Source organism: Pelophylax lessonae (genome assembly GCF_965119305.1).
Source record: "Pelophylax lessonae genome assembly, chromosome: 12".
Classification (NCBI taxonomy): domain Eukaryota; kingdom Metazoa; phylum Chordata; class Amphibia; order Anura; family Ranidae; genus Pelophylax; species Pelophylax lessonae.
In genome coordinates, this window is record NC_138779.1 from 117580808 (window position 1) to 117608788 (window position 27981).

At 48.1% G+C, this 27981-nt stretch overlaps 1 protein-coding gene across 1 annotated transcript; it reads right to left on the bottom strand.

The window, feature by feature from the left end:
• Positions 1-1559: 1559 nt before the first annotated feature.
• Positions 1560-21870, bottom strand: ZNF865 (zinc finger protein 865). Its single transcript, XM_082274597.1, has 2 exons — positions 21644-21870; positions 1560-4541 (listed from the first exon to the last, which is right to left on the bottom strand). Exon 2 carries the CDS (start codon positions 4520-4522, stop codon positions 1688-1690), a length of 2835 nt encoding a protein of 944 aa, XP_082130723.1. The 5' UTR covers positions 4523-4541; positions 21644-21870; the 3' UTR covers positions 1560-1687.
• Positions 21871-27981: the final 6111 nt, after the last annotated feature.

Sequence of the window (27981 nt, forward strand, 5' to 3'; positions counted from 1 at the left end):
CTTTTTTTTTTCAAAATTTTCTCTTTTCTTTTTTCAAAATTTTCAGTTTTTTTGTAAGAAATAGAAAACCCAGAAGTGATTAAATACCACCAAAAGAAAGATATAAAAATTTCATATGGGTACAGTGTAGTATGACCGCGCAATTGTCATTCAAAGTGTGACCGCGCTGAAAATATGCCTGGGCAGGAAGGGGGTGAAAGTGCACTGTAGGCAAGTGGTTAAAGAGTGTAGTTGTCAGCAGGGGATGGCTGGGACTGGTGTCCCACAGGAACAAAGTCAGCGGTATGCGCAGATGGGTCAGTAGGCAGTAATGTGGTCAATAAACATGCCAGGATTGGTGCAGACAGGGGCAACACTGTATTAGTATCATCAGCAACACTGTTACTGGTGTGGCGGTCATAATGGAACTCCACCACTGGAAATCAGGGACGCTAACTGGTGTAGAATTGATCAGGGACATTGTAACTGGTATGGCAGTGGATTATTGCAAATATAACTGATGTGACGATAATTATGAACATTGAGACTGGTGTGGCATTAATCATGGGCACCGTATCTGGTGTGGGGCTGATTAGGGACACTTTGGCGGTGATTAGGGACATTCCTGTACTTCTAGCCACAGTGATTAGGGACACTGACTGGTGACAGTGAGTTAAAAAAAAATATATATTTTTTTTTTTTGCTGTCATTGCCTTTACCGCTATCATGGCTGTAAAAGCAATCGTTTCTTACTCTGGCCGCATTTCTGCAGCCATTGAGAAATATTGTGATAGGCCAAAGCTACCAACTGGTACAAGGCTGCTATGAATGGCCCTGTACTATGTGATCACTATGACCGATCAAAGAGATAGCACAGTAGTAAACAATGATGCCAGAAAATGACATATTGTTTCCTACAGACCATGGCGCAGATCATGCTGTTTTCCACCAGAGAGTGCACAAGCAGGGTGTAGGGGCCCAAAGTTTATTTTTTTTTGTTTTTTTTCCCCTTTCTTGACCTGTGCCTATTTTTAAACAGCAAGTTAAAGCAGACACAAAATTCACATTCTTAGAACCCAAAAAAAACTCCAATCCTAGCCCTTGCTGGTAATCAAATGCTGACTCAGTCAAGTGCTTGGACCCACGCCTCTAGTCACTTAGGCTCACTAATGGGTCACCATTGTGAGGGACAGCATTCAATGAGCAACAATAAAGCTGAGGAGACTGGGGCCAGTCTTTCCTGAAAAAAAAATACCAAAATTTGTATCTTTTTTTTTAACATCTGAAATTTGTCAAGAAATATATAACAAAGTAATATTTTTGAGAATCCCTATGTAACCAATATACCTGTACACCAGCAGTGGTCATTGCTGTGCTCCATATCAATCAGAGAGAAACAACTCGTATTAGGAATTTAATAAAGCACGTGGAAGATATACGGTAGGTACTTTAAACACTAACAATTAAATATTGTAAAACCGAGTACAGGAAACACTGCAATAATTCACAGATAATATATATCTGAATGGCTTCACATACATTGTGTCATCATTGGTGCCCAAAACTTTGAATACCCAGTGTTACAGTTAAATATTAAGTATTCTTTATTAAAACCAAGATAGGACCAACCACTTGGCTGATTACAGAACACATACAATTCATTGTATTTAGATTTTAGAGATAAAGGAAATGTTTTTAAAAAATATACTTAAGTTCCTGTTGGTTGAGAAGTCTTCTGTCCTTCAACAAGTGTTGCCACTGCATTAAGTTTTTCCATTTTATGTGCATACCGGTGCTTCTTTAGCCCATACGTATTGCTGAAAGCCTCACCACAGGTTCCACATTTAAAGGGACGCTCACCTTGATGAGCTTGTACATGTTTGCTGAAATACTTCGGATCCTTAAACAGTTTGAGGCAACAGGAACAACGAAGGTCTGGTTTTGCATCATGAGATCTTTGATGACGTAAGATGGATGAAATGTAGAAGAAACTCTTATCACACTGATCGCACCGGTAAACCTTTTCACCAAGATGCACTCTCTGGTGTTCCAAGAGATTGGAGCGGTAGCGAAATGTTTTACCACAGGTTGGACATCGCTGAGGACGTGCCACAATATGTAGTCTCTGGTGTTCTGCTAAACTGGAGGACTGGGCAAAACGTTTGTTGCACAATGCACACTTGTATGCTCGCTCACCAGTGTGCACAACTTTGTGCTGACGAAGATACCATGAATGTAAGAAACCACGCCCGCATATAGTGCATCGGTAAGGTCGCTCCTCTGTGTGGCAACGCTGATGGCGCATGAGTAGCGTTGCTTCCCAGAAGCGCTTACCACATAAAGAGCATGTGAAATGTCTCTTTTGCAGGTGGCTGCGACGATGAAGCAGCAAGTCATATGCTCCTGCAAAGCTTTGCCCACAGACATTGCAAGCTAGAGTGCGTCTGACTAAGTGTACATATTTATGGGTTACCAAACCCAGGAAGTGCTTGAAACTTTGACCACAAATACTGCATGAAAATCTCTCACCACTAGGTATCATCGGGTGCTCATCAGAAGTGGAATTCACTTGTCCACTGGAAGTAGCTGCTGCTACTGATGCCTGGACTACTTCATTTGTAAGGCTGTTCTGCATACAGTTTGCTTGATTGCCTTCAGTTTCTTCTTGACACTGGCTTACACTGGGAAGTAGACGTTCTGTAGCTGTTTGGTGGACAAGTTTGTGCCACATCAGGTTTTCAATGAAGCCAAAACATTTTCCACATGTATCACAAACATAGGGCTTTTCACTCATGTGCAGTTCTTTATGATTCATTAAGTGAAAAGAGTCTGGGAACCTCTCTCCACAATCTGAGCATCCAAAGCTAAGCCGATCAGGTGGCAGGGATCCTGTTGGTACTGTACAAGGCAGCTGAAGCCTATGGATCTGCTTGTGGCGTGTCAAGCTCTGAGGATAGCCAAAAACCTTGCCACACAGTTCACATTTGTAGGGGCGTTCACGCGTGTGTACTACATGATGTTTAGTAAGATGGAAAGACTCTCTAAACCTCTTGCCACAAACTGAACACTGGTGTGGCTTCTCACCAGTGTGGATCCGTTCATGACGCTTTAGGGTTTCTCGCCTACCGAAACCACGTCCACATACATTACAGCAGAAATTTTTGCTTACATTATTGGAGAGAGATGATTGTCTACGGGGAGAGGGCTGAGCAAAGACAGAACCAATTCTTTCAATAACACTGATGGCTGCTTGGTCGGCTTGGGAAACATCTGTGGTGAGTAGAGTTGCAGTTTCATAGGGGACTGCTGCAACGGCTTCCTTGACATCCACAATTGCTTGTTGTTGTGGCACCAATGGCTGTGGCAACGAAAGACTTGCCTCATGCACATGTTTGTGTCTTAACAGACTTTGTGGAGCAGCATATGATTTTCCGCACACATCACACTTGTAATCTGGTCGTTCACCGGTATGGGTAGCTTGGTGCTTTAACAAATAAGTAGTGTCACGGAAGGCTTTGCCGCACACCTCACACTGAACCTTCAGTGAGTTGGAGTGTGTCTTTACATGGCGCTTTAAGCTTTCACGGCGATTGAAACTTTTTTCACATATGTTACAGCTAAAAGGCTTTTCCCCAGTATGTATAATCTGGTGCTGGTGAAGATGACTTTGCTTCTTAAAGACTTTCCAGCACAGGTTGCAAGTAAATGGACCATCTTGCTGTAAAATTACATTTTGCTCCGCCCCTGCTACAGGCACTTCCCCAGGCCCCACCTGAGGAGCCGACATTGCAGCTGTGGCAGCTGCCACTACAGCAGCGGCAGCAGCAGTCTCAACATCTGTGTTTGCCAATGAGCTGTTTATGTCCACTCCTGTCTCCTCTCTATGGCAACGTCTATGCCTTATGAGGCTGGAGATATGATTGTATGTGCGTCCACAAACATTGCATTCGTAGGGTCTTTCCCCTGTGTGAACCAGCATGTGTTGCATTAGATGTGATGACTGCTTAAAAGACTTCTGGCAAACCGTACAGGGGAAACGGCGGTCGATTAGATACTTCAGTCGACGGAAGTAATTTTTATCGTCTTTTGTTTCCTCTTCAGCTTGCACCTGCTGTGTAACCGGTAAGGAGCGTTTTAGGTTGTTCAAAAGATGCTGATGGCTAGAAAGATCAACAATTCCCCACTGCTGTGAGTTAAATGTTCCGTCAAAGATAGCTTGTGCGTTGGAGATTGAAGGCTGGACGTTATATTGTTGCAACTGTACAGGTTCTGATTTTTTAATGGGAGACACAGAAGAGGGAAGTTCTACTTTGAATTCTTTTGGTTTAGAAATGCCAGCAGGGGCGACCTGAATACTGTTTGTCTGGGACTGGTGGGTGTAATCATACTGTGGCGAAGTGCAAGGGAGGGCAGCTACAGCTTTAGCATGTTCATGGTGGTTGTATAGTTCCATAGGTTCAAAGCGCTGGTGGTTAAGAAATTCTAGAAAATCAAAAGGATAGCTTTGAAAGTGAATGCCCTCCTCTCCTGCATTAGCTTCCATCTCATACAAGCCCACTAACCTGAAACAGAAATAAGACATTTTAAAATAGATTAAAAAAAAAAAAAACACATTCATCTTTCTCATCATTATAATTTCATTGCATTTATTAACTAAACAGGAACCCTAATAAATGTACTTTGAGTCACCCAGGGGTTGCAAGGACAAATATAACGATTATTTGACTATGCTCCCCACTGCATATAAGAAATGATACCCACGACAAGCACTTTCACATCCAGCTTGTTCTGTTTGTAACAAAAGTGTTTTACGATAACAAAACCAAACTAACTGGGCCAACTCTGTATATAGGAAAGCCTTTACTAAATCCAATGTACCTAAATGTTATCTTATGTGAAATCAACACACACACAGTAGGTTCCTTGTGGTGACTGTCAACATCTGTATTAGTCTGAAATGTTGAAATGGAGACTCCAGCGCCAGGATCCATGTTGTATACAGATAACTCATCTTATGTTTTGGTTAAGTCTACCCATATTTATTCAATGATTCCTTGCAACAGCCTTTATTTGGCTGCTAAGGCCGACCATAGAGGGAGTGAATTTCATGACAGGGGAATGACTCCTGCCGCTCTATTGTGTTCTCCTGGTTGGGGAAGCTGTTCCTGCTTGGAGAAGACCATGATTACTGCTAACGACTAGAACAACCACTTGCAATAATCGAATGTAAAATCCAGCAGGCTGGTTGTACCCACGTTTATGAATCAACTTGGGTACATTCAGCCTGCCCATACATGGTTCACTTCTCAGCCATTTCCTGCCCTGATTATCTGTGCACTTTCTGGGGTTCATCTTTAAAGTAGTGATCAGTATCGGCCGATATTTTCGGACATTTAAAAAAAAAAATGTTTTTATTTTTTACAGGTACTCTTGTGGGATCTGGGGGTCTAAAAGACCCTCAAACCCCTTCTCCTGCACTTAAAAGCATTCAAAACGCCAAGTTTGGCTGTTTTAAATGCTGTAATTTTTTTTAATTCGGCGCCTAGTACCCGGAAGTGATGTCATGACATCACTTCGGGTTTTTACATGGAGACCCAATCAGAGCTGAATGCGGCTTTGATCGGGTCTTCGGCATCCCTGCAGGTAGGATGCCTGGGTATCCCAGTGGGAAGGGAGACCCGGAAGGAGGGGGGACTTCCCCCTCCTGCTCCTTGTAAATAGAGACAAGCGGCTTTGCAGCCGCATCGGTTGTCATTACAAGACAGGCGACCATCGGCTATGGTCGCCAGCACCGGGGTGATGCCTCTAGCTGCAGGCATCACTCCGGTACAGCACTTTCCCGAAATAGCAGTAACCTCAGGGGCCGATTCCGATAGTTTGGGGAAAGTGCAGTTCGGCCCTCAATATATCGGCTTTGCCGATATTTAGTCAATCCCTACTTTAAAGTACAAAGTTACTTTTCAAAAATAAAAAAAACTCTGTCCCCTAACTTAAATATAACCCAGCTACCTGACAGCAGCCTGTTCCGGTGTTAACATCCTCAGACCCAAAATCATCTCTATTTTCTAGCAGCACCAGTGCAGTAACTCCCCACTGGCTTGAATTGACCCTACCCTACAATGGTGATGCTACAAATACACTGCGCAAAAAAAAACTAATTAAAGTGGAGTTCCACCCTATTTTTATACTTACCTCCATCTTCTCGCTCCGGGTCACCTGAAAAAGAAATGGATAATCGCATATTTTTTTTTTTTTTACTTACCTCGTAGCGAAGAAAATATACTTACCTTACTTCCTTCTTCCTCCTTCCTCGGCCGCGGCCCGTCGTCACTTCCTGGCTCTGCAATGATTCCTGGGAGCTGGACGTCATAGCTCCCAGGAATCATTGCGCCTGCACCGGCCCCGACGTCAGTTCCGGGTCGCGCGCGTCATCCCCTTCTAAACAGCTTCTGGGCATGCCCAGAAGCTGTGGAGGGATGACGCGCGCGACCCGGAAGTGACGTCGGGGCCGGCGCAGAGCATCGTGGGACCAAAGAAGGCGGAAGAAGACGCCGAAGAGGACGCGCTGGCTTCAAGCTGCCCACATCTGAGATGGCAGCGCTGGACAAGACGTTTGCAAGGTAAGTATTTGTCCTAACAGGTAAGTGCAACCCGGGACAGATCAGAGGCTAGCCATTGTGGAATGCACTAGCCCTGACTGTCCCGGGGGTATTAAAAAAAAAAAAAAATCCAGGGTGGAACTCCGCTTTAAAGGAAAACTTGAAAACGTAGATCGCAATGGGGAAAAATATCATGCTGGATATCTATACTGATAGACTGGGTAATGTGTTGGGAACGAAAGGCTGCAACATCCTTTGTAGGTTGATAATTTTCATTTCCTTTAGCGGGCTGAATTCAAAGACACTCCAGAATCTCCATGGCTTCTCCAGACCCTTTCATGTCTGTCATATGTGCTCAGGGTGAACTGCTCTAATCTGTAAAAGCACAGTGTGCCAGTGGTGGACCTACCAATTCTGTGTTCAATGGCAAATTCCAATTGAACTCCATGGGGCCGGGCCGTGAGCACAGGGCCCACTAGAGGAAGTCGGGCCCTCAGGCCACCCTCATTCTAGCTTAGATAAACTTAGGGGACTTAGGAAAGGTGGGCTGTTTTTTTTGTAAGGGGAACATGATTTTTAAAAGAGGCATGAACTGTGCATCATTAGGCTCAGTGGAAATGAGTTTCAAAAGTTTAGCGTCAGCAGTAATTCCACTATACAGCTTTAGGGATTTAACTTGATTTGCTTTTAAATTTGTGTCGTTTCACAGTGGAAGAAAAACAACAGCATCCAGAAGCCAGTAAGTGGAATCAGCCAGAGCTGGTGTGTATGATAGTTACACGAATGGTGCTCCTAAATCTCTGCCAACTCACACTGACTGGGATCTTATATGCAACTATCCCCTGGCTCTGCCTATCCAAGTTGTCCAGCAATCACCAACGCTAATACAATGATTGAAATTCTGCAAGTTCAGCGGGGATTAGTGTGTGGAAATCCCCACTTGACAGAAATCTATCATTTTATCAACTTCTGTCAAAAGGACACGTTGAAAAGTTTTTCTCCATCAGTGGCTGCAGTCAGTGATCAATGTATTTTGGCAGCAGTCAGAATACAATGTCACGGCGGGAAAATTCCTCATCCCTGTTTGTGTGCAGTGATAAATCTGTACCAGTTATGGCCAGCTTTACATAGCCCTCTGCAGATTAGCAATCTTTTCCCCACAGCGTGAACCCATTTAAAGCGGTTGTAAACCCAAAGTTCAAAAAAAAAAAAAAAAAACCTGCAAGACAAAGGCATAATGAGCTAGTATGCATCGCATACTAGCTCATTATGTATTACTTACCTTAGAACGAAGCCCCGACACGGACCCCCGGACATCGCTGCGGGCGCTGCCATGATCCCTCGCCGTCTCTTCCGGGTTCAGCGGCTCCGGCGCGGTGATTGGCTGGAAGAGACGGCTCCGGCGCGATGATTGGCCGGAGCCGCGATGACGTCACTCCCGCGCATGCACGCAGGAGTGATTTTCCGGCAAGCTCCCGGCAAATAGATTGAAGGTCCCCCCGGACCTTCAGAGCGCATGCGCCGCTCGCGCGAGCGGCTGCATGCACTGTAAATATCTCCTAAACCATGCCGGTTTAGGAGATATTATTTGTACCTACAGGTAAGCCTTATTATAGGCTTACCTGTAGGTAAAAGTGTAAAAAAGCGGGATACTACCGCTTTAAGTGAAGTATTAAAGAGGAAGTAAACCCTCCTCTACAACTTGTACCTATAGGTAAGCCTATATTAAGGCTTACCTATAGGTACTATAAATATCTCCTAAACATCACTGGCGCATGCAATGGCATGAGCGGCCGTTCCTTCAGAGCCCCGTGCCGTTACCGTCGGCTCCCGCACGCATGCGCGGGAGTGACGTCATTGCGGCTCCAGCCAATCAGATGGCCGGATGCCGCAAACCCGGAAGAAGGGCGACAGAACATGTTGCTCATGGACAGGTAAGCTGTCGGCACTGCGGGGGCTTTGTTCTTAGGTAAGTATTTCATAATGAGCTAGTATGCGATGCATACTAGCTCATTATGTGTTTTTCTTTCAGGTGTTCGTTTAAAAAAAAAAATCGGAGGTTTACAACCTCTTTAAGCACCTCCCAGGTTCACATTCTGTGTCTCAGCCGTACAATGGGAAAACTAAAGAAATCAAATAAACCTATAATGTTTGGAATACAGGTCAGGTATTGTTGACCTCCTAGGAATATTTGCTTTCTCACTGTCTCTGGTTTCCATATTATCTCAGCCAGTTTCCCAGAACAAGCATGTAGATTTGAATGTCAACATGAAGACAGAACTGTTCTGCATAATTGTTTCAGGTCAGTCTCAGAAAGTGCTGAAGCCAATGGATTACCATGACAGTAAGGCCTCCAGTATGTTCATAAAGAGGTTAACACTGGCGACTCCATACGCTCACAAGATTCCTGCCTCCGATTTTATAGGAAGGATCAACATTTGCATTTAAATTCAGCTGTCTTCATATCTAGATTCATTGATTATGTTGACATGTCACCCACGCTAAAGCATTTTCCTCATTGGATGCCCCGTTTTAATAGGTTTACTGTATCTCACAAAAGTCAGTACGCCCCTCACATTTTCATAATTTTATTATATCTTTTCATGTGACAACACTGAAGAAATGACCCATTGCTACAATGTAAAGCTGTGAGTGTACAACTTTAGCAGTTTAGACATTAATGGCTGTGTGTTGAGTTATTTTGAGGGGAAAACAAATTTACACTGTTATACAAGCTGTACACTCACTACTTTACATTGTAGCAAAGTGTCATTTCTTCAGTGTTGTCACATGAAAAGATATAATAAAATATTTACAAAAATGTGAGGGGAGTACTCACTCACTTTTGTGAGATACTGTATTTTAAAGTGCACCTTCCATGAAAATGGTAGGTTTTCCCTAGGCCCCTTTCACACGGACTCCATAATGTACACCCACCTGCTCAGCAGAGGATCTCTCCGCTAATCCTTGCTGAGCAGGTGCATGACAGGTCCGTGTCTGCTCTGCATCAGCCCTGCTGTTCTCTATGGGGTGGCCGGAAGGAAAGAGACTGCCTGTCCATTTTCATCTGACTGTCAGCCAAGTCAATCTATTGGATGGATGGGGAATGGATCCCCCATCTGTCTGCATTTGGCAGACCAGATCGGAACGCTTGCAGGCGGTTGTCAGCGGACACACGTCCACTGACATCCGTCGCTTCATTGAGACAGGTCTGCCTGAAAAACTGACAGGGGGACCTAGGGCTGAAACAACTAATCAATTAATCGACAACTAATCGATTATGAAAATAGTTGTCAACTATTTTCATAATCGATTAATCGGTCAGCTGATTAGTTGTCCTGCATACAGAATGCATTATTTGTTTACATATCAGAAAATACAGTGCAACGCACATACAGCTCAGTACACCGTCCGTACATGTCAGTAGATGGCAGAGAACTTCACCAATGTGAATGTGTGAGGAGCAATGCCTCGTGACCACATGACCTCCAAGATCGTCATTGTATGCCGAACAGAACGGTATCACCCAGGTATCACTTACGGCAAGTGGGTGAGAGACGGATGGGTATCGGGTGAGTGGGAGGGAGATGGCGTGGGTGATAGACAGAGCAGTATTGAGTGGATGCCGGACAGAGCGGTATCACCCGGGTATCACTTAAGGCAAGTGGGTGAGAGATGCCGATCTGCCAACGTGGAATTGCTTATATCTTTAATTTGTACATCTGTGAGTGGCATGTTCAATAACATTTGTAAACGGAATTATGCTATTTGACATAATTTTACCCTTCCATGAGCAATATTTAGAATATCGGCCAGTTCTGGGGCCGATACAAATATATCGGCAAAATTCAATATCGGCCCTCGATATATCGGCCTTGCCGATAATCAGTCGATCCCTAATTTAAACCTCCAATAATACATATATCTGTCTCAGAGTGGATTAATTATCCAACTATATAGCTGGATATTTATATTTACCACTGCATTTAGATATTCAAGATTATTAACTAAATTATACACCAACCTCTTTTTTGTTGAGGTTTTTATCCGATTAGTCGATTAATCAAAACAATAATCGGCCAACTAACCGATTATGAAAATAATTGTTAGTTGCAGCCCTAGGGGGACCCAATTGTCCCTACCCGTGTGAAACCAGTCTTAGGGCTCTTTCACACGGCCGCTCCGTGTGAGAGCTCCGCTGCGGGACTTTTTTCTTTTTTTCACGGAGCGGATGACATTTCTGTCATCCGCTCAGTGTGCCCGCATATCATCCCATCCGTTTGCGGATGATATGCAGACATAATGTAAGTCTATGTGGATTGCGGATGACACCGCTGACATCCGATTTTCCTTCCTTTCCGTTTTTTGAACGGAACAAAAATAGGGTTCTGTTCCGTTCCAAAAAACGGAACAGAACTGACAGGAAGAAAATCGGATGTCAGCGGATGGTATTCCGCTGACATCCGTAATGCCATTGACTTACATTATGTCCGCAAATCATCCGCAAAAAAATAGGAAGATTTGCGGACATACGGAGCGCCCGTGTGAAAGGGCCCTTACTCACAGCCCCAGCTCCCAAACACAAATGGCTTAAAAATACAATTAAACATATAGTCTGTACAAACCATAATAATACTTACCTCAGCCCAGCTTTTGAAGTTTCTGCAAGGCATGGACATCCACATGGACATAACCAAGTGCATGGCATTGGGGCATATTGCACAAACTTTGGTTTTCATGGGCTTTTTATAGCCATTTTTATTTGGAGAGTGGAGGATTGAGGGTAAAGTTGACCTTCTACTTTCATGAAAGGTCCACTTTAAAACTAGGGTCACACTAGCCAATGCGCTGAAAAGCAATCTGCAGTGTAAAGTGAAGTAGCCGCTGTCAGGCACTCAAGAGGCAAATGTGAACCAAGCATTTGGCTCTTGAATGCAGCATTGCCACATTGATTTTAATGGCCTCCGGGATCTGTGAATGAATAAACTACAAGTCCCATCTTTTACCACTGCAGAAGGACTTGTTAATGAACTATGAGTGTACTGCATTTGTAGTCCATTGAGAACTACAAATTCTCTAGCTCTCCAACTAAAAGTCCATACAGAGGTACAGGCAGAGAGCTGGAGGAAGAGTCTAAGAGTCTGCAGTAGCCTGGTTTTGTACCCAAGATCCATTGATTTTGAGTGCAATGCTTTGTAGGCTCCTGTGAAAAATAAAAAAAGCCCCCCCCCCCCCCCCCCAGAAAATTAATTAAATTAAACATAAAATAAATGAACTTAGCAATTAAAGGGGTAAAGTGAACCTGTGCTGTGCCCATGTAGGCTCCTATCAACCACTTACCAACCGCCCAACGACTATATATGTTGGCCGTTAAGCCCCGGTTCACACTTGTGCGTGTGCGGGGTTCGCATGTAATATCGGAGCGCACTGCTCCGACATTACATGCGATCGGCTGTGCGGTGCGAGTTTAGCCATACAGTTTGTATGGCTAAATTCGCACCGCAGCCGCACCAAACACGCACAGGACCCTTTTTTCTAGCCACATCAGGATCGGATCGCACAGCGGTTCACACTTGTGCGATCCGATCCTGTGAGAGCTGCACGATCGCACTGCGATATACGATCAAACTGGGGGTGTCTTTAAGATTACATTGACACCCCCAGCGTATCGCATATGGCAGTGTGAACTGCCGGGGGTTCGTGTGCGATGCGGGAACAGGCTGCGAATTCGCAGCCTTCCCGCATCGCATATATGTTAACCCGAGCCTTAAACCTAAATACCGGTGTTATGGCAGCAGATAGCTGCCATAAACCTGGTATTTTTTTTAAATGGCGGGCAGTCGGCTTTCCGATAAGGGTGGTCCCAGCCGCAGATTCGCCGCGGGTTCACCCTTCCGGGGAGGCGGAAGAGGTGCTCCCCCCCCCTCCCGCTGCGTCCCGGTCCTTTTCCCCGCTTACCGGACCCGCCGGCAGCGGGGAAAACGATTGGGACCCGGATCCTCACAGACAGGATGTCGAGTGAGGGCAAGCTTGCCCTCACTCGACTCTATGGTCTTGGAGGACCGGAGCGAGACCAAACGTCGTTGCCTAGCAACCGGTTTAAAGGTCCCTTTTTTTTTTTTCATCTTCTAGTGTACTTGTAAGATCTGAGGACTTTTTGACCCCAGATCTCCCAAAAAAGGAGGTCCTGTCGTGCCTATTTCTATTACAAGGAATGTTTACATTCCTTGTAATAGGAATAAAAATGATCAAAATTTTTTTTTTTTTTTTTAAACGGTGTAAAAATAATAAATAGTAAAAAATAAAAAAAAAATGAAAGCACCATGTCCCCGTTAGCTTGCGCGCAGAAGCGAACGCATATGGAAACACCACCCACATATGTAAATGGTCTTCAAACCACACATGCGAGGTATCGCTGCAATCGCTAGAGCGAGAGCAAGAATTTGAGCCCTAGACCTCCTCTGTAACTCTAAGATGGCAACCTGTAGAAATTTTTAAAATGTCGCCTATGGGGATTTTTAAGCACCAAAGTTTGTCGCCATTCCGTGATCATGCGCAATTTTGAAGCATGACATGTTGGGTATCTATTTACTCGGCGTAACATTATCTTTCACATTATGGAAAAAAATTGGGCTAACTTTACTGGTTTCTTATTTTTTAATTAAAAAAAGTGAATTTTTTCCAAAAAAATTGTGTTTGGAAGACCGCTGCGCAAATACAGTGTGATAAAAAATATTGCAATAATCTCCATTTTATTCTCTAGGGTCTCTGCTAATATATATATATATATATATATATATATATATATATATATATATATAATGTTTGGGGGTTCTAAGTAGTTTTCTAGCAAAAAAAAAAAAAATTTTAACTTGTAAACACCGAGTGTGAAAAATAGGCCCAGGGGTTAAGTGGTTAATGTCCACCTATTTCCTTTCATGAGAAGGGAGGAGCTATGTGTGCCCCAAGAAACGCTTCCAAAGCTAACACAAGAACGGGGGTGCTCTACCCACCCCCCCCCCCCCCCATGTGACAGGGCAGATCCAATCACGACTGCTTACAGTATGACATGAAGAGGAATGCGTCACATTGTCTTCTATACCCGAAAGGTTCTTCCTTTGCTGGTGGCTGAACAGCACGACGGTGTAGTGTCACATGTAATAGAAATAGAATCATCACACCACTGCTAAGAGGTGCAGATACAACTATATTCCAATAAATTTGGAGGACAATCCAAAAAGTGGCTAACGTGTTTTGGGGGCTCCAAAAGCATCCTTTCATCAGGGCTTGATGAAAAAACAAGGTGAACAGACTAGACGTAAACTAGCCCCAATGAAGAGGGCATTTTTAGACCCCAAAATGCGTTGGGTACTCTTTGAATTTTCCGCCTGACTTTGGAACAAAGTTCTATCTGGATCTTCTAGCAGTGGTGTGGCGCTTCAAATTCCATTGTTAATACATTACACTACAAGCCAAGAGATGGTTTAGATCCTCTTTAGGAGTAGAAGCCACTTGTCTTGACATAAATATTTTAATGCGGAACATTTTTCATTTTTGGTCCTCCCCCCACCTCTAAAAAATCTGAAAAAAAAAAATTATCAAAACGTGTACCTTTTGGGTGTTTTTTATTTTCTTTGCGCTGCAAGACAGTACTTCCTACTGTTCGGCCTAGACTGGTCCCCAAGACCTCTGGGCATTACAGCTATCCCAGGAGGCAGTGTACTGCAGATGTGCACAAAACATCACTGACAAGAAGAGCGTCCATATTCCAGAAGTGGGGGAGCTCATGCACAGAAACCCCCTTCTAACGCAAGTCTGAGTCCAGTTTATGCTATATTATGTTTTTCTTTATGTGCTATTTATTCCCCACTGCAGGTCAATGGACCAAGAATTGACGTCACACACACCGTATCAGAATATAAGGCAGTGCGCTAATAAAATCTAAATGGGGAGCACTGGGATCCAATCACTTTCACCAGATTCCCCAACACAATGATGAATGGCAGAGGTGTAAAGGGTTTGCAAGTGCCCCCTGTCATCCATCTCCCTCTCTATGATCAGTATAATTTGTGTCCCCCTGTCCGCCATCCCTCTCTATGATCAGTATAATTTGTGTCCCCCTGTCCTCCATCCATCCCTCTCTATGATCAGTATGATGTGTGCCCCCCTGTCCTCCATCCCTCTCTATGATCAGTGTGATGTGTACCCCCCCCTGTCCTCCATCCCTCTCTATGATCAGTATGAAGTGTGCCCCCCCTGTCCTCCATCCCTCTATATGATCATCAGTACGATGTGTGCCCCCCTGTCCTCCATTCCTCTATATGATCAGTGTGATGTGTACCCCCCCTGTCCTCCATCCCTCTCTATGATCAGTATGATGTGTGCCCCCCCCCTGTCCTCCATCCCTCTCTATGATCAGTATGAAGTGTGCCCCCCCTGTCCTCCATCCCTTTATATGATCAGTGTGATGTGCCCCCCCCTGTCCTCCATCCCTCTCTATGATCAGTACGATGTGTGCCCCCCCCCTGTACTCCATCCCTCTCTATGATCAGTATGAAGTGTGCCCCCCCTGTCCTCCATCCCTTTATATGATCAGTGTGATGTGCCCCCCCCTGTCCTCCATCCCTCTCTATGATCAGTGTGATGTGTGCCCCCCCCCTGTCCTCCATCCCGCTCTATGATCAGTATGATGTGTGTCCCCCCTGTCCTCCATCCCTCTCTATGATCAGTGTGATGTGTGCCCCCCCCTGTCCTCCATCCCGCTCTATGATCAGTATGATGTGTGTCCCCCCTGTCCTCCATCCCTCTCTATGATCAGTATGATGTGTGTCCCCCCTGTCCTCCATCCCTCTCTATGATCAGTGTGATGTGTGCCCCCCCCCCGTCCTCCATCCCTCTCTATGATCAGTGTGATGTGTGTCCCCCCTGTCCTCCATCCTTCTCTATGATCAGTGTGATGTGTGTCCCCCCTGTCCTCCATCCCTCTATATGATCAGTACGATGTGTGCCCCCCCCCTGTCCTCCATCCCTCTCTATGATCAGTACGAAGTGTGCCCCCCCTGTCCTCCATCCCTCTATATGATCAGTACGATGTGTGCCCCCCCCCCCCCTGTCCTCCATCCCTCTCTATGATCAGTACGATGTGTGCCCCCGTGTCCTCCATCCCTCTCTATGATCAGTACGATGTGTGCCCCCCTGTCCTCCATCCCTCTCTATGATCAGTATGATGTGTGCCCCCCTGTCCTCCATCCCTCTCTATGATCAGTATGATGTGTGCCCCCCTGTCCTCCATCCCTCTCTATGATCAGTGTGATGTGTGCCCCCCTGTCCTCCATCCCTCTCTATGATCAGTGTGATGTGTGCCCCCCTGTCCTCCATCCCTCTCTATGATCAGTGTGATGTGTGCCCCCCCTGTCCTCCATCCCTCTCTATGATCAGTGTGATGTGTGCCCCCCTGTCCTCCATCCCTCTCTATGATCAGTGTGATGTGTGCCCCCCCCTGTCCTCCATCCCTCTCTATGATCAGTGTGATGTGTGCCCCCCCCTGTCCTCCATCCCGCTCTATGATGTGTGCCCCCCTGTCCTCCATCCCTCTCTATGATCAGTGTGATGTGTGCCCCCCTGTCCTCCATCCCTCTATGATCAGTGCGATGTGTGCCCCCCCCTGTCCTCCATCCCTCTCTATGATCAGTACGATGTGTGCCCCCCCTGTCCTCCATCCCTCTCTATGATCAGTACGATGTGTGCCCCCCCTGTCCTCCATCCCTCTCTATGATCAGTACGATGTGTGCCCCCCTGTCCTCCATCCCTCTCTATGATCAGTATGAAGTGTGCCCCCCCCTGTCCTCCATCCCTCTCTATGATCAGTATGATGTGTGCCCCCCTGTCCTCCATCCCTCTCTATGATCAGTGTGATGTGTGCCCCCCTGTCCTCCATCCCTCTCTATGATCAGTGTGATGTGTGCCCCCCTGTCCTCCATCCCTCTCTATGATCAGTGTGATGTGTGCCCCCCTGTCCTCCATCCCTCTCTATGATCAGTGTGATGTGTGCCCCCCTGTCCTCCATCCCTCTATATGATCAGTGTGATGTGTGCCCCCCTGTCCTCCATCCCTCTCTATGATCAGTGTGATGTGTCCCCCCCCCCCTGTCCTCCATCCCTCTCTATGATCAGTGTGATGTGTGCCCCCCCCCCCCCCCTGTCCTCCATCCCTCTCTATGATCAGTGTGATGTGTGGCCCCCTGTCCTCCATCCCTCTCTATGATCAGTATGATGTGTGCCCCCCTGTCCTCCATCCCTCTCTATGATCAGTACGATGTGTGCCCCCCCCCCTGTCCTCCATCCCTCTATATGATCAGTGTGATGTGTGCCCCCCTGTCCTCCATCCCTCTATATGATCAGTACGATGTGTGCCCCCCTGTCCTCCATCCCTCTCTATGATCAGTGTGATGTGCCCCCCCTGTCCTCCATCCCTCTATATGATCAGTGTGATGTGTGCCCCCCCCCCCTGTCCTCCATCCCGCTCTATGATCAGTACGATGTGTGCCCCCCCTGTCCTCCATCCCTCTCTATGATCAGTACGATGTGTGCCCCCTGTCCTCCATCCCTCTATATGATCAGTGTGATGTGTGCCCCCCCCTGTCCTCCATCCCTCTCTATGATCAGTATGATGTGTGCCCCCCTGTCCTCCATCCCTCTCTATGATCAGTACGATGTGTGCCCCCCTGTCCTCCATCCCTCTATATGATCAGTGTGATGTGTGCCCCCCCTGTCCTCCATCCCTCTCTATGATCAGTATGATGTGTGCCCCCCTGTCCTCCATCCCTCTCTATGATCAGTATGATGTGTGCCCCCCTGTCCTCCATCCCTCTCTATGATCAGTACGATGTGTGCCCCCCTGTCCGCCATCCCTCTATATGATCAGTGTGATGTGTGCCCCCCTGTCCTCCATCCCTCTATATGATCAGTACGATGTGTGCCCCCCTGTGTCCTCCATCCCTCTCTATGATCAGTGTGATGTGTGCCCCCCCCCCCTGTCCTCCATCCCTCTATATGATCAGTGTGATGTGTGCCCCCCCCCCTGTCCTCCATCCCTCTATATGATCAGTGTGATGTGTGCCCCCCCCCCCCTGTCCTCCATCCCTCTCTATGATCAGTATGATGTGTGCCCCCGTCCTCCATCCCTCTCTATGATCAGTGTGATGTGTGCCCCCCTGTCCTCCATCCCTCTCTATGATCAGTGTGATGTGTGCCCCCCTGTCCTCCATCCCTCTCTATGATCAGTGTGATGTGTCCCCCCCCCCCCCCTGTCCTCCATCCCTCTATATGATCAGTGTGATGTGTGCCCCCCCCCTGTCCTCTATCCCTCTCTATGATCAGTACGATGTGTGCCCCCCTGTCCTCCGTCCCTCTATATGATCAGTGTGATGTGTGCCCCCCTGTCCTCCATCCCTCTCTATGATCAGTGTGATGTGTGGCCCCCTGTCCTCCATCCCTCTCTATGATCAGTATGATGTGTGCCCCCCTGTCCTCCATCCCTCTCTATGATCAGTACGATGTGTGCCCCCCCCCCCCCCCCCCCTGTCCTCCATCCCTCTATATGATCAGTATGATGTGTGCCCCCCTGTCCTCCATCCCTCTCTATGATCAGTGTGATGTGTGCCCCCCTGTCCTCCATCCCTCTATATGATCAGTACGATGTGTGCCCCCCTGTCCTCCATCCCTCTATATGATCAGTGTGATGTGTGCCCCCCCCCCCGTCCTCCATCCCTCTCTATGATCAGTACGATGTGTGCCCCCCCTGTCCTCCATCCCTCTCTATGATCAGTACGATGTGTGCCCCCCTGTCCTCCATCCCTCTATATGATCAGTGTGATGTGTGCCCCCCCCCCTGTCCTCCATCCCTCTCTATGATCAGTATGATGTGTGCCCCCCTGTCCTCCATCCCTCTCTATGATCAGTACGATGTGTGCCCCCCTGTCCTCCATCCCTCTATATGATCAGTGTGATGTGCCCCCCCTGTCCTCCATCCCTCTATATGATCAGTGTGATGTGTGCCCCCCCCCCGTCCTCCATCCCGCTCTATGATCAGTACGATGTGTGCCCCCCCTGTCCTCCATCCCTCTCTATGATCAGTACGATGTGTGCCCCCCTGTCCGCCATCCCTCTATATGATCAGTGTGATGTGTGCCCTCCCCCTGTCCTCCATCCCTCTATATGATCAGTACGATGTGTGCCCCCCTGTGTCCTCCATCCCTCTCTATGATCAGTGTGATGTGTGCCCCCCCCCCCCTGTCCTCCATCCCTCTATATGATCAGTGTGATGTGTGCCCCCCCCCCCCTGTCCTCCATCCCGCTCTATGATCAGTACAATGTGTGCCCCCCCTGTCCTCCATCCCCCTCTATGATCAGTATGAAGTGTGCCCCCCCCCTGTCCTCCATCCCTCTATATGATCAGTGTGATGTGTGCCCCCCCCCCTGTCCTCCATCCCTCTCTATGATCAGTATGATGTGTGCCCCCGTCCTCCATCCCTCTCTATGATCAGTGTGATGTGTGCCCCCCTGTCCTCCATCCCTCTATATGATCAGTGTGATGTGTGCCCCCCTGTCCTCCATCCCTCTCTATGATCAGTGTGATGTGTCCCCCCCCCCCCCCCTGTCCTCCATCCCTCTATATGATCAGTGTGATGTGTGCCCCCCCCTGTCCTCCATCCCTCTCTATGATCAGTACGATGTGTGCCCCCCTGTCCTCCGTCCCTCTATATGATCAGTGTGATGTGTGCCCCCCTGTCCTCCGTCCCTCTATATGATCAGTACGATGTGTGCCCCCCTGTCCTCCATCCCTCTCTATGATCAGTGTGATGTGTGCCCCCCCCCCCCCCCCTGTCCTCCATCCCTCTATATGATCAGTGTGACGTGTGCCCCCCTGTCCTCCATCCCTCTATATGATCAGTACGATGTGTGCCCCCCTGTCCTCCATCCCTCTATATGATCAGTGTGATGTGTGCCCCCCCCCCCCTGTCCTCCATCCCGCTCTATGATCAGTACGATGTGTGCCCCCCAGTCCTCCATCCCTCTCTATGATCAGTATGAAGTGTGCCCCCCCCCCCCTGTCCTCCATCCCTCTATATGATCAGTGTGATGTGTGCCCCCCCTGTCCTCCATCCCTCTCTATGATCAGTATGATGTGTGTCCCCCTGTCCTCCATCCCTCTCTATGATCAGTACGATGTGTGCCCCCCTGTCCTCCATCCCTCTATATGATCAGTGTGATGTGTGCCCCCCCCTGTCCTCCATCCCTCTCTATGATCAGTGTGATGTGTGCCCCCCTGTCCTCCATCCCTCTCTATGATCAGTGTGATGTGTCCCCCCCCCCTGTCCTCCATCCCTCTCTATGATCAGTGTGATGTGTCCCCCCCCCCCCGTCCTCCATCCCTCTCTATGATCAGTGTGATGTGTGCCCCCCTGTCCTCCATCCCTCTCTATGATCAGTACGATGTGTGCCCCCCTGTCCTCCATCCCTCTCTATGATCAGTGTGATGTGTGCCCCCCTGTCCTCCATCCCTCTCTATGATCAGTACGATGTGTGCCCCCCTGTCCTCCATCCCTCTCTATGATCAGTGTGATGTGTGCCCCCCTGTCCTCCATCCCTCTCTATGATCAGTGTGATGTGTTCCCCCCGCCCCTTGTCCTCCATCCCTCTATATGATCAGTGTGATGTGTGCCCCCCCCCTGTCCTCCATCCCTCTCTATGATCAGTGTGATGTGTGCCCCCCCTGTCCTCCATCCCTCTCTATGATCAGTGTGATGTGTGCCCCCCTGTCCTCCATCCCTCTCTATGATCAGTGTGATGTGTGCCCCCCTGTCCTCCATCCCTCTCTATGATCAGTGTGATGTGTGCCCCCCTGTCCCCCATCCCTCTCTATGATCAGTGTGATGTGTCCCCCCCCCCCTGTCCTCCATCCCTCTCTATGATCAGTGTGATGTGTGCCCCCCCTGTCCTCCATCCCTCTCTATGATCAGTGTGATGTGTCCCACCCCCCTGTCCTCCATCCCTCTATATGATCAGTGTGATGTGTCCCACCCCCCTGTCCTCCATCCCTCTATATGATCAGTGTGATGTGTGCCCCCCCTGTCCTCCATCCCTCTCTATGATCAGTGTGATGTGTGCCCCCCCCTGTCCTCCATCCCTCTCTATGATCAGTATGATGTGTGCCCCCCTGTCCTCCATCCCTCTCTATGATCAGTGTGATGTGTGCCCCCCTGTCCTCCATCCCTCTCTATGATCAGTGTGATGTGTCCCCCCCCCCCTGTCCTCCATCCCTCTCTATGATCAGTGTGATGTGTGCCCCCCCTGTCCTCCATCCCTCTCTATGATCAGTATGATGTGTGCCCCCCTGTCCTCCATCCCTCTCTATGATCAGTGTGATGTGTGCCCCCCTGTCCTCCATCCCTCTCTATGATCAGTGTGATGTGTCCCCCCCCCCCCTGTCCTCCATCCCTCTCTATGATCAGTGTGATGTGTCCCCCTGTCCTCCATCCCTCTCTATGATCAGTGTGATGTGTGCCCCCCTGTCCTCCATCCCTCTCTATGATCAGTACGATGTGTGCCCCCCTGTCCTCCATCCCTCTCTATGATCAGTGTGATATGTGCCCCCCCTCTCCTCCATCCCTCTCTATGATCAGTATGAAGTGTGCCCCCCCTGTCCTCCATCCCTCTCTATGATCAGTGTGATGTGTGCCCCCCCCTGTCCTCCATCCCTCTCTGTGATCAGTGTGATGTGTGCCCCCCTGTCCTCCATCCCTCTCTATGATCAGTGTGATGTGTGCCCCCCCCTGTCCTCCATCCCTCTCTGTGATCAGTGTGATGTGTGCCCCCCTGTCCTCCATCCCTCTCTATGATCAGTGTGATGTGTGCCCCCTGTCCTCCATCCCTCTCTATAATCAATACGATGTGTGCAGTGCATGATGACAGCTGACCCCCTCCTCCTCTGTGTACAGGAAGTTGGGGGGGGCGCGCTGTGTCAGCTCTGCTCCCCATCTATCCCCGGACACCAGACAGCCTCACCTGTAAGCAGGAATCCGGGGCTGTCACCCTATTCTCCGGCTCTCACAGGACACGCCGGCCTGGCCAATCCATAGAGCCGGGAGAGGATGATCTCCACCGTACCGCCGTCATCCCCCGTACACCGGGCCCGGACAGGCCGAGCTTCTCATGGTCAGCCCGAATACCGAGCTACAGGGGGAGGAGAACCACAGCGGCCAGTTCCCGTCCTGCGGAAGGAACCGGAAGTGATGTCGATGAAAGAGGAAATAGGCGGAGCTTAGAGATTTTAGACTGAGCCCGGGAAGAGGAAGCTGATGGATGTTTGCTGGTTTCCTCTTCCAGGAGGGATCAGTCTGAGTCCAGTACTGGATGGAGGGGGCTCTGTACACTGCTAGGAGGAGTCGGAATTAGTACTGGAAAGAGGGGTCTCTGTACACTGCTGGGGGAGTCTGAGTCCAGTACTGGATGGAGGGGCTCTGTACACTGCTGGGGGAGTCTGAGTCCAGTACTGGATGGAGGGGCTCTGTACACTGCTAGGGGGAGTCTGAGACCAATACTGGATGGCAGGGGCTCTGTACACTACCAGGGGGGTATCTGAGTCCAGTACTGGATGGAGGGGGCTCTGCACACTGCTAGGGAGAGTCTGAGTCCAGTACTGGATGGAAGAGGCTCTGTACACTGCTAGGGGGAGTCTCAGTCCAGTGCTGGATAGAGGGAGCTCTGTACACTGCTGGGGGGTCGGGGGGGTATGATTCCAGTACTGGATAGAGGGGGCTCTGTACACTACTAGGAGGAGTCGGAATTTAGTACTGGAAAGAGGAGTCTCTGTACACTGCTGGGGGAGTTCGCACCGCGACCTCGGAGCGGCATGCACCGACTTCATATTGAAGTCAATGCAGGTCGCTCCAGGTCACCCCAAAGTAGCTCAGGACCCTTTTTCTAAGTCGGAGCGACTTGTGTCGCTCCTATTAGAACGGGTCCTGTGCTAATCTATGGCTGGCGACCCACGGCGACTTGTCGCCCCAGTGTGAACCGGCTCTCAGGGTCACTGTGGTGTCAAAAAACAAACAAACAGTACAATGCACACTATTGTGTCATGGCTGTACTATGGGCATAAACAACAAGTAATGCACAAATACCTGTATGTGGTATCGCCACAAGCATTAGGAGTAGAACTTGTTTTTTTAGTGGCGGTTGATGGTATTGGCAAGAAAAATAACAGTAAAGTTAAAAAATGTTTTCATCGGCTCTCAGGTACTGCTGCCGCCGCCATACCATGTAAGAGGAACCAGCAGTGAAGCCTTGCGGCTTCACAGCTGATTAACTACTGTGCCTGCACGAAGCTCGCTTCGCTTTCTGGATGGTCTGGCGGCAGGGGGGGGGGGGGGGTCGAACTTCTGACAGACCTTGCCGCGCAAAGTGCGATGGAAGTGGGGACGGGTACCTGTCAAAAACAGGTACATGCTGCCCCTGAAAGGTGCCAAATGGGGTCTTGGAGGGAGGAGGAGACAGATAAGCGGAGCTTCCACTTTTGAGTGGAACTCTGCTTTAGGATATGCTACCAAATGAAGGCTCTGAACTAAGTAATTACAAGCATGTTTTCAGACATCAACCACTTGCCCACCTAATAACTTACAAAGTGGCACTGCTGCGCCAAATTATGTACCTAGTGCGTGAAGCTGACATTTACGGGTCTGGTGCGCGCTGCCGGCGGCCAGCTCCCTCTGTGATTCTACACAGAGGAAGCTGACCGGCAGTTTCCGCGGACTTGATTGTCCTTCAGCTCCTGTCGATCCTTCAGTACAGTAGGGGAACGGCGGACTGTCTATGTAAATAAGACAAATTGCTGTTCTGTCAGTAGGAAAGGCATGGATCCTGTGTTCCTGCAAAGCATTGCCATGATGTTAACCCCTTCCCAGTCAACATAGTGACAGTGCATATTTTTTTAGCACTGATCACTGCATCAGTGTCAATGATCCCCCAAAAGTGCCAGTTAGTGTCCAGCTGTTCTCCGCAATATCGCAGTCCCACTAGAAGTTGCTTATCACCAACATTACCATTAAAAAATATCTCATAATTTGTAGATGCTATAACTTTTGCGCAAACCTATCAATATACTGTATGCCATTTGATATTTTTTTTTTTTACCAAAAATATGCAGCAGAATACATATTGGCCTGAATTGATGAAAAAATTTGAGTTTTTCCTTTTTTTTTTTTTTTTTTACTGGATATGTTTTTATAGCAAAAATTAAAATGTATATATATATATTTTTAAATTTACGTTTTTTTTTTATTTATAGCCCAAAAAAAGAAAAACTGCGGAGGTGATCAAATACCATTAAAAGAAAGCTCTATTTGTGGGAAACAAAGGACATAAATGTATTTTGGTACAGCCTCACACGACCGCACAAATGTCAGTCAAAATAACGCTAAAAGCGGTACATTCTTTTGCATGGAAATCTGTTGTTTTATATTTAAAACTCGCCTTCCCCTGCGATTCCTCCCGCTGTCCTCCCAGCCGATGCCGGCACCTGTCTTCCGGTTCCCTTCCCTGCGAGCGTTGCGACACAGGGGGTGGAACCGACGGCAATTTCAAAAATGTAAATACACAAATAACATGATACAAAGTTGTGATCCTAAAGGATTACACTGTATCATGCCATTTTGCCACAGGATTGCACCTGGTGACTTTTCCAGTGCCCTGCCTGTGCTTTTTCCAGCTTTTGTCATCACTTTCCGTACCTGACAAATTTTTCCCACGAATCGCTATCGCTCAGTTCTTCAAGTAAGGGCTCTTTCACATGGTCCGCCTCCGTAGGCGGATCCGTGCTGCTCAGCAGGGATCGATCCGCCGATCCCCGCTGAGCCGGCGGATGACAGCTCCGTCTACGCTTGCATTGCGGAGAGGGAGGTGTCACAGCTACCGCTGCTCTCTATGGGGGATCGGGTGAGAGCGGACCGCCTGTTCGCTCTCATCCGATCCGTGAACGGATGGAAAAATAGGGTTTCCATCCGTCCAGATTTCACAGACAGGATCGGATACGGATGGCAGCAGGTGTCAGCGGAGGTGTCTCCGCTGACATCCGCTGCCCCATAGAGCTGCATGGAGGATCCGATCAGATCCGCCTAAAAAACTGACAGGCGGATCTGATCGGATCGCCCGTGTGAAAGAGCCCTAACTCAGTTTCGCTGACGCTGTTTTCCAGTTCGTTTTAAAGCGCTTTTGTGCAAAAAGAACCCTTTTTGGACGCCATGGTTGTTCAAAATTTTCCAGGCACAAAGCACTGGAAAAGCACAGGCAGGGCACTGCAAAAGTCACCAGGTGCAATCCTGTGCTGAAATGGCATGATAAAGTGTAATGTGTTAGGATCACAACTTTGTATCATGTCATTTGTGTATTTACACTTTTGAATTTGCCGCTGGTTCCACCCCCCTGCGTCGCAACACTCGCAGGGAGGGAACAGGAAGGCAAATGCCAGCAATCGGCCATGCACAGAGCGGGTAGATACTGTGAGGAGGACGGCGGGGGAGCCCAGGGAAGGTGAGTAACATTCTGGGGTAATCCCGACTGTGACTGAAAGTTAACTCTGAGCTACACTCGGGAATACTGCCAGGGAGGTTAAGGGAAATGGCCTGCTCATTAAGGGGGTAAACCTTCCAGAGGGCAAGTTCTTAAAGAGACAGAGGGAGACTGCAGTTTCTTAACTTCAGCCCCTTCCTGACCAGGCCCTATTTTGTGATTCGGCACTGCTTTACTTTACCAGACAATTGCGCGGTCATGTGACGCTGTACCCAAATAAAATTGATGTCCTTCCCCCCCCCCCACCCCCCCACAAATAGAGCTTTCTTTTGGTGGTATTTGATCACCTGTGCAATTTTTATTTTTTGCGCTATAAACAAAAAAAGAGCGACAATTTTGAAAAAAAAAAAAAACAATATTTTTCACATTCTGCTATATGACATTCTCAAAAAAAAAAACATCTAAATTTTTTAACATTTTTGGCCAATTTGTTCTCTGCTATATATTTTTGGTACAAAAAAATCGCAATAAGCGTTTTTTGATTGGTTTGCGCAAAAGTTATCACGTCTATTAACTACTGGAAAGATTTATGTCATTTTTATTTTTTTTACTAGTAATGGCTGCAATCTGTGATTTTTTTGCCAGACTGTGACATTGCGGCGGGCAGATCGGACCCCTGACTGACATTTTTGACACTTTTGGGAGGACCAGTGACAGTACCACAGTAATCAGTGCTAAAAATATGCACTGTTACTGTAATAATGACACTGGCAGGGAAGGGGTTAAAATTATGGGTGATCAAGGGGTTAAATGTGAGCCTAGGGGTGTGATTATAACTGGGGGGGGCGTGGCTTCTGAAATGACCACAGAGACATGTGATCCTACATAGAAGGATCACATGGGCTCTATGATCATTCCAGGGAGAAGAACGATCAGCTGTGTTTACAACAGCTGACAGTTCTCTCTCAGTGGGGAACGATCGCAGCTGTCAGACGGCAATCGGAGCCGCCTGCCTGCTGCATCGGCTTCCCCACTGAAGGGCGGGAGCGCGCTGCCGGTGGCGCACGCTTGCCCCCTAGCCTCCCGAGAGCGAGCGCTGTACATGTATGGCAATTTGCCTGGGAGTGGCTGCCTGCCGCAGTACATCTGCGGCGGGCGGTCGTGAACTGGTTAATACTTGATATGGTCACATTACCAGGCAGCATAAATAAAAACAAGCCTATGGCAAATGGTAAATTATTTTACAAGCATATTTTCCTCAAAATATAAATGCCAATCAGTGCCTCATAAGTGCCACCTCATCAGTGCAGCCTATTGGTGCCACCTCACCAGTACCCATCAGTGCAGCCTATTAGTGCCCCCTCACCAGTGCAGCCTATTTGTGCCCTTCATTGCAGCCTATCAGTTGAGAAAAATTACCTTTTTGCAAAATTTTAAATCAGAAACTCGCCTCCTTCTGGCATGTAGCCATTACACTCTGTAGCTCAATTCATTAAAGGGAATCCTGCCCCTCTGGACTACATTGTCCATATTTCCTTGCAGTACATCATCCAGGAGGGAGGGAGAGGGAGGAACACTGCTCTGTTCTCTCCCCTATGTACTACCTCTGCACTGAGAGAGATGGGAGGAGGAAGCAGACGTAGGAGGAGAGGGGGGGGGGATGCTCGGAGGAGAGAGCAGTCAGGTTACTGTCCCTGGGGCGAGATCGCGCTGACAAATGCGGAGGAAGAGTGGCGGCTTTGGCGGTACTTTTCACAAACAGCGCACAGTCACAGAGCTGGAACTGACACCTCTCACACTCTGAGACTGACCCCCCCCCGCCCACCAGGAAACTTCCCACCCAGGTCAGGATCGGCCCTGCAAATTGGGTACATATCCAAGGACAGATGAGGTCCGAGGACAATGTCCTCAGTCTGGGGACTGTCCCCAGAAACCGGGGACGTCTGGTCACCCTACTTTAGGAAAGACACTGATTTATTCAAGCAGGGTCTACTGTAGTCACCCTGCTCTCTCCCCTCTATCTGGGCACCTGTTGAGGCATAATGGTTGGGGAGAAGTGGCTTGAAGAACCATTTAGTAAATAATTCTGCAGTAAAGATAAAGTAAACCACCTATCACCTTTGATGACACGTAGGCTGGTATTGGAATGTAAAAGGGCGGCACACTGCCTGCTGCTTGCTTCCTTCAGAAAGGGGAAAACTTCAAAAGTCTGAGACTATACAGTAGATGTTGTGTTTGGCGTACAATACAAATTCCTCCACTCTGAGATAGAAACTGATTTTATGACTTGCTTTTCTACGTAGCTAGGCATTTTTGGCTAGCCTGTCTTTTGCACTTATCTGTCTTGTGTCTAAATTTCCAGGTTTAAAAAGGTACAGTTCCTATAAATAGTATTCATCCTCTTGGAAGTTTTCCAAGGCTCCCAAACACAGCCTGAGGCTCCCCAAACAGACAGCACTGAGGCTGTTCACTGAAGAGCATCTGCCAAACACGACCTCAGCACTGCTCATATATATGCCGAGGCTGAAGCGCCAGGATCATGAGCTGCTCTCAGTGACATAGCAAGTGTGACAACCTGTCAGACTCCACTCATTTCCTTCCTGCCTAACTGCAGTAATTATTAAAATAATTGCCCAGAGGGGCCAATAGTATTTACAAATAAAGTACTATTATATTTACATATAAAAATGTTTGTTCTGGTAACATGGACAATTTAACCACTTGCCTTCTGGGCACTTAAACCCCCTTCCAGCCCAGGCCAATTTTTAGCTTTCAGCGCTGTCACACTTTGAATGACAGTTGCGCGGTCATGCAGCGCTGTACTCAAATATTTTTTT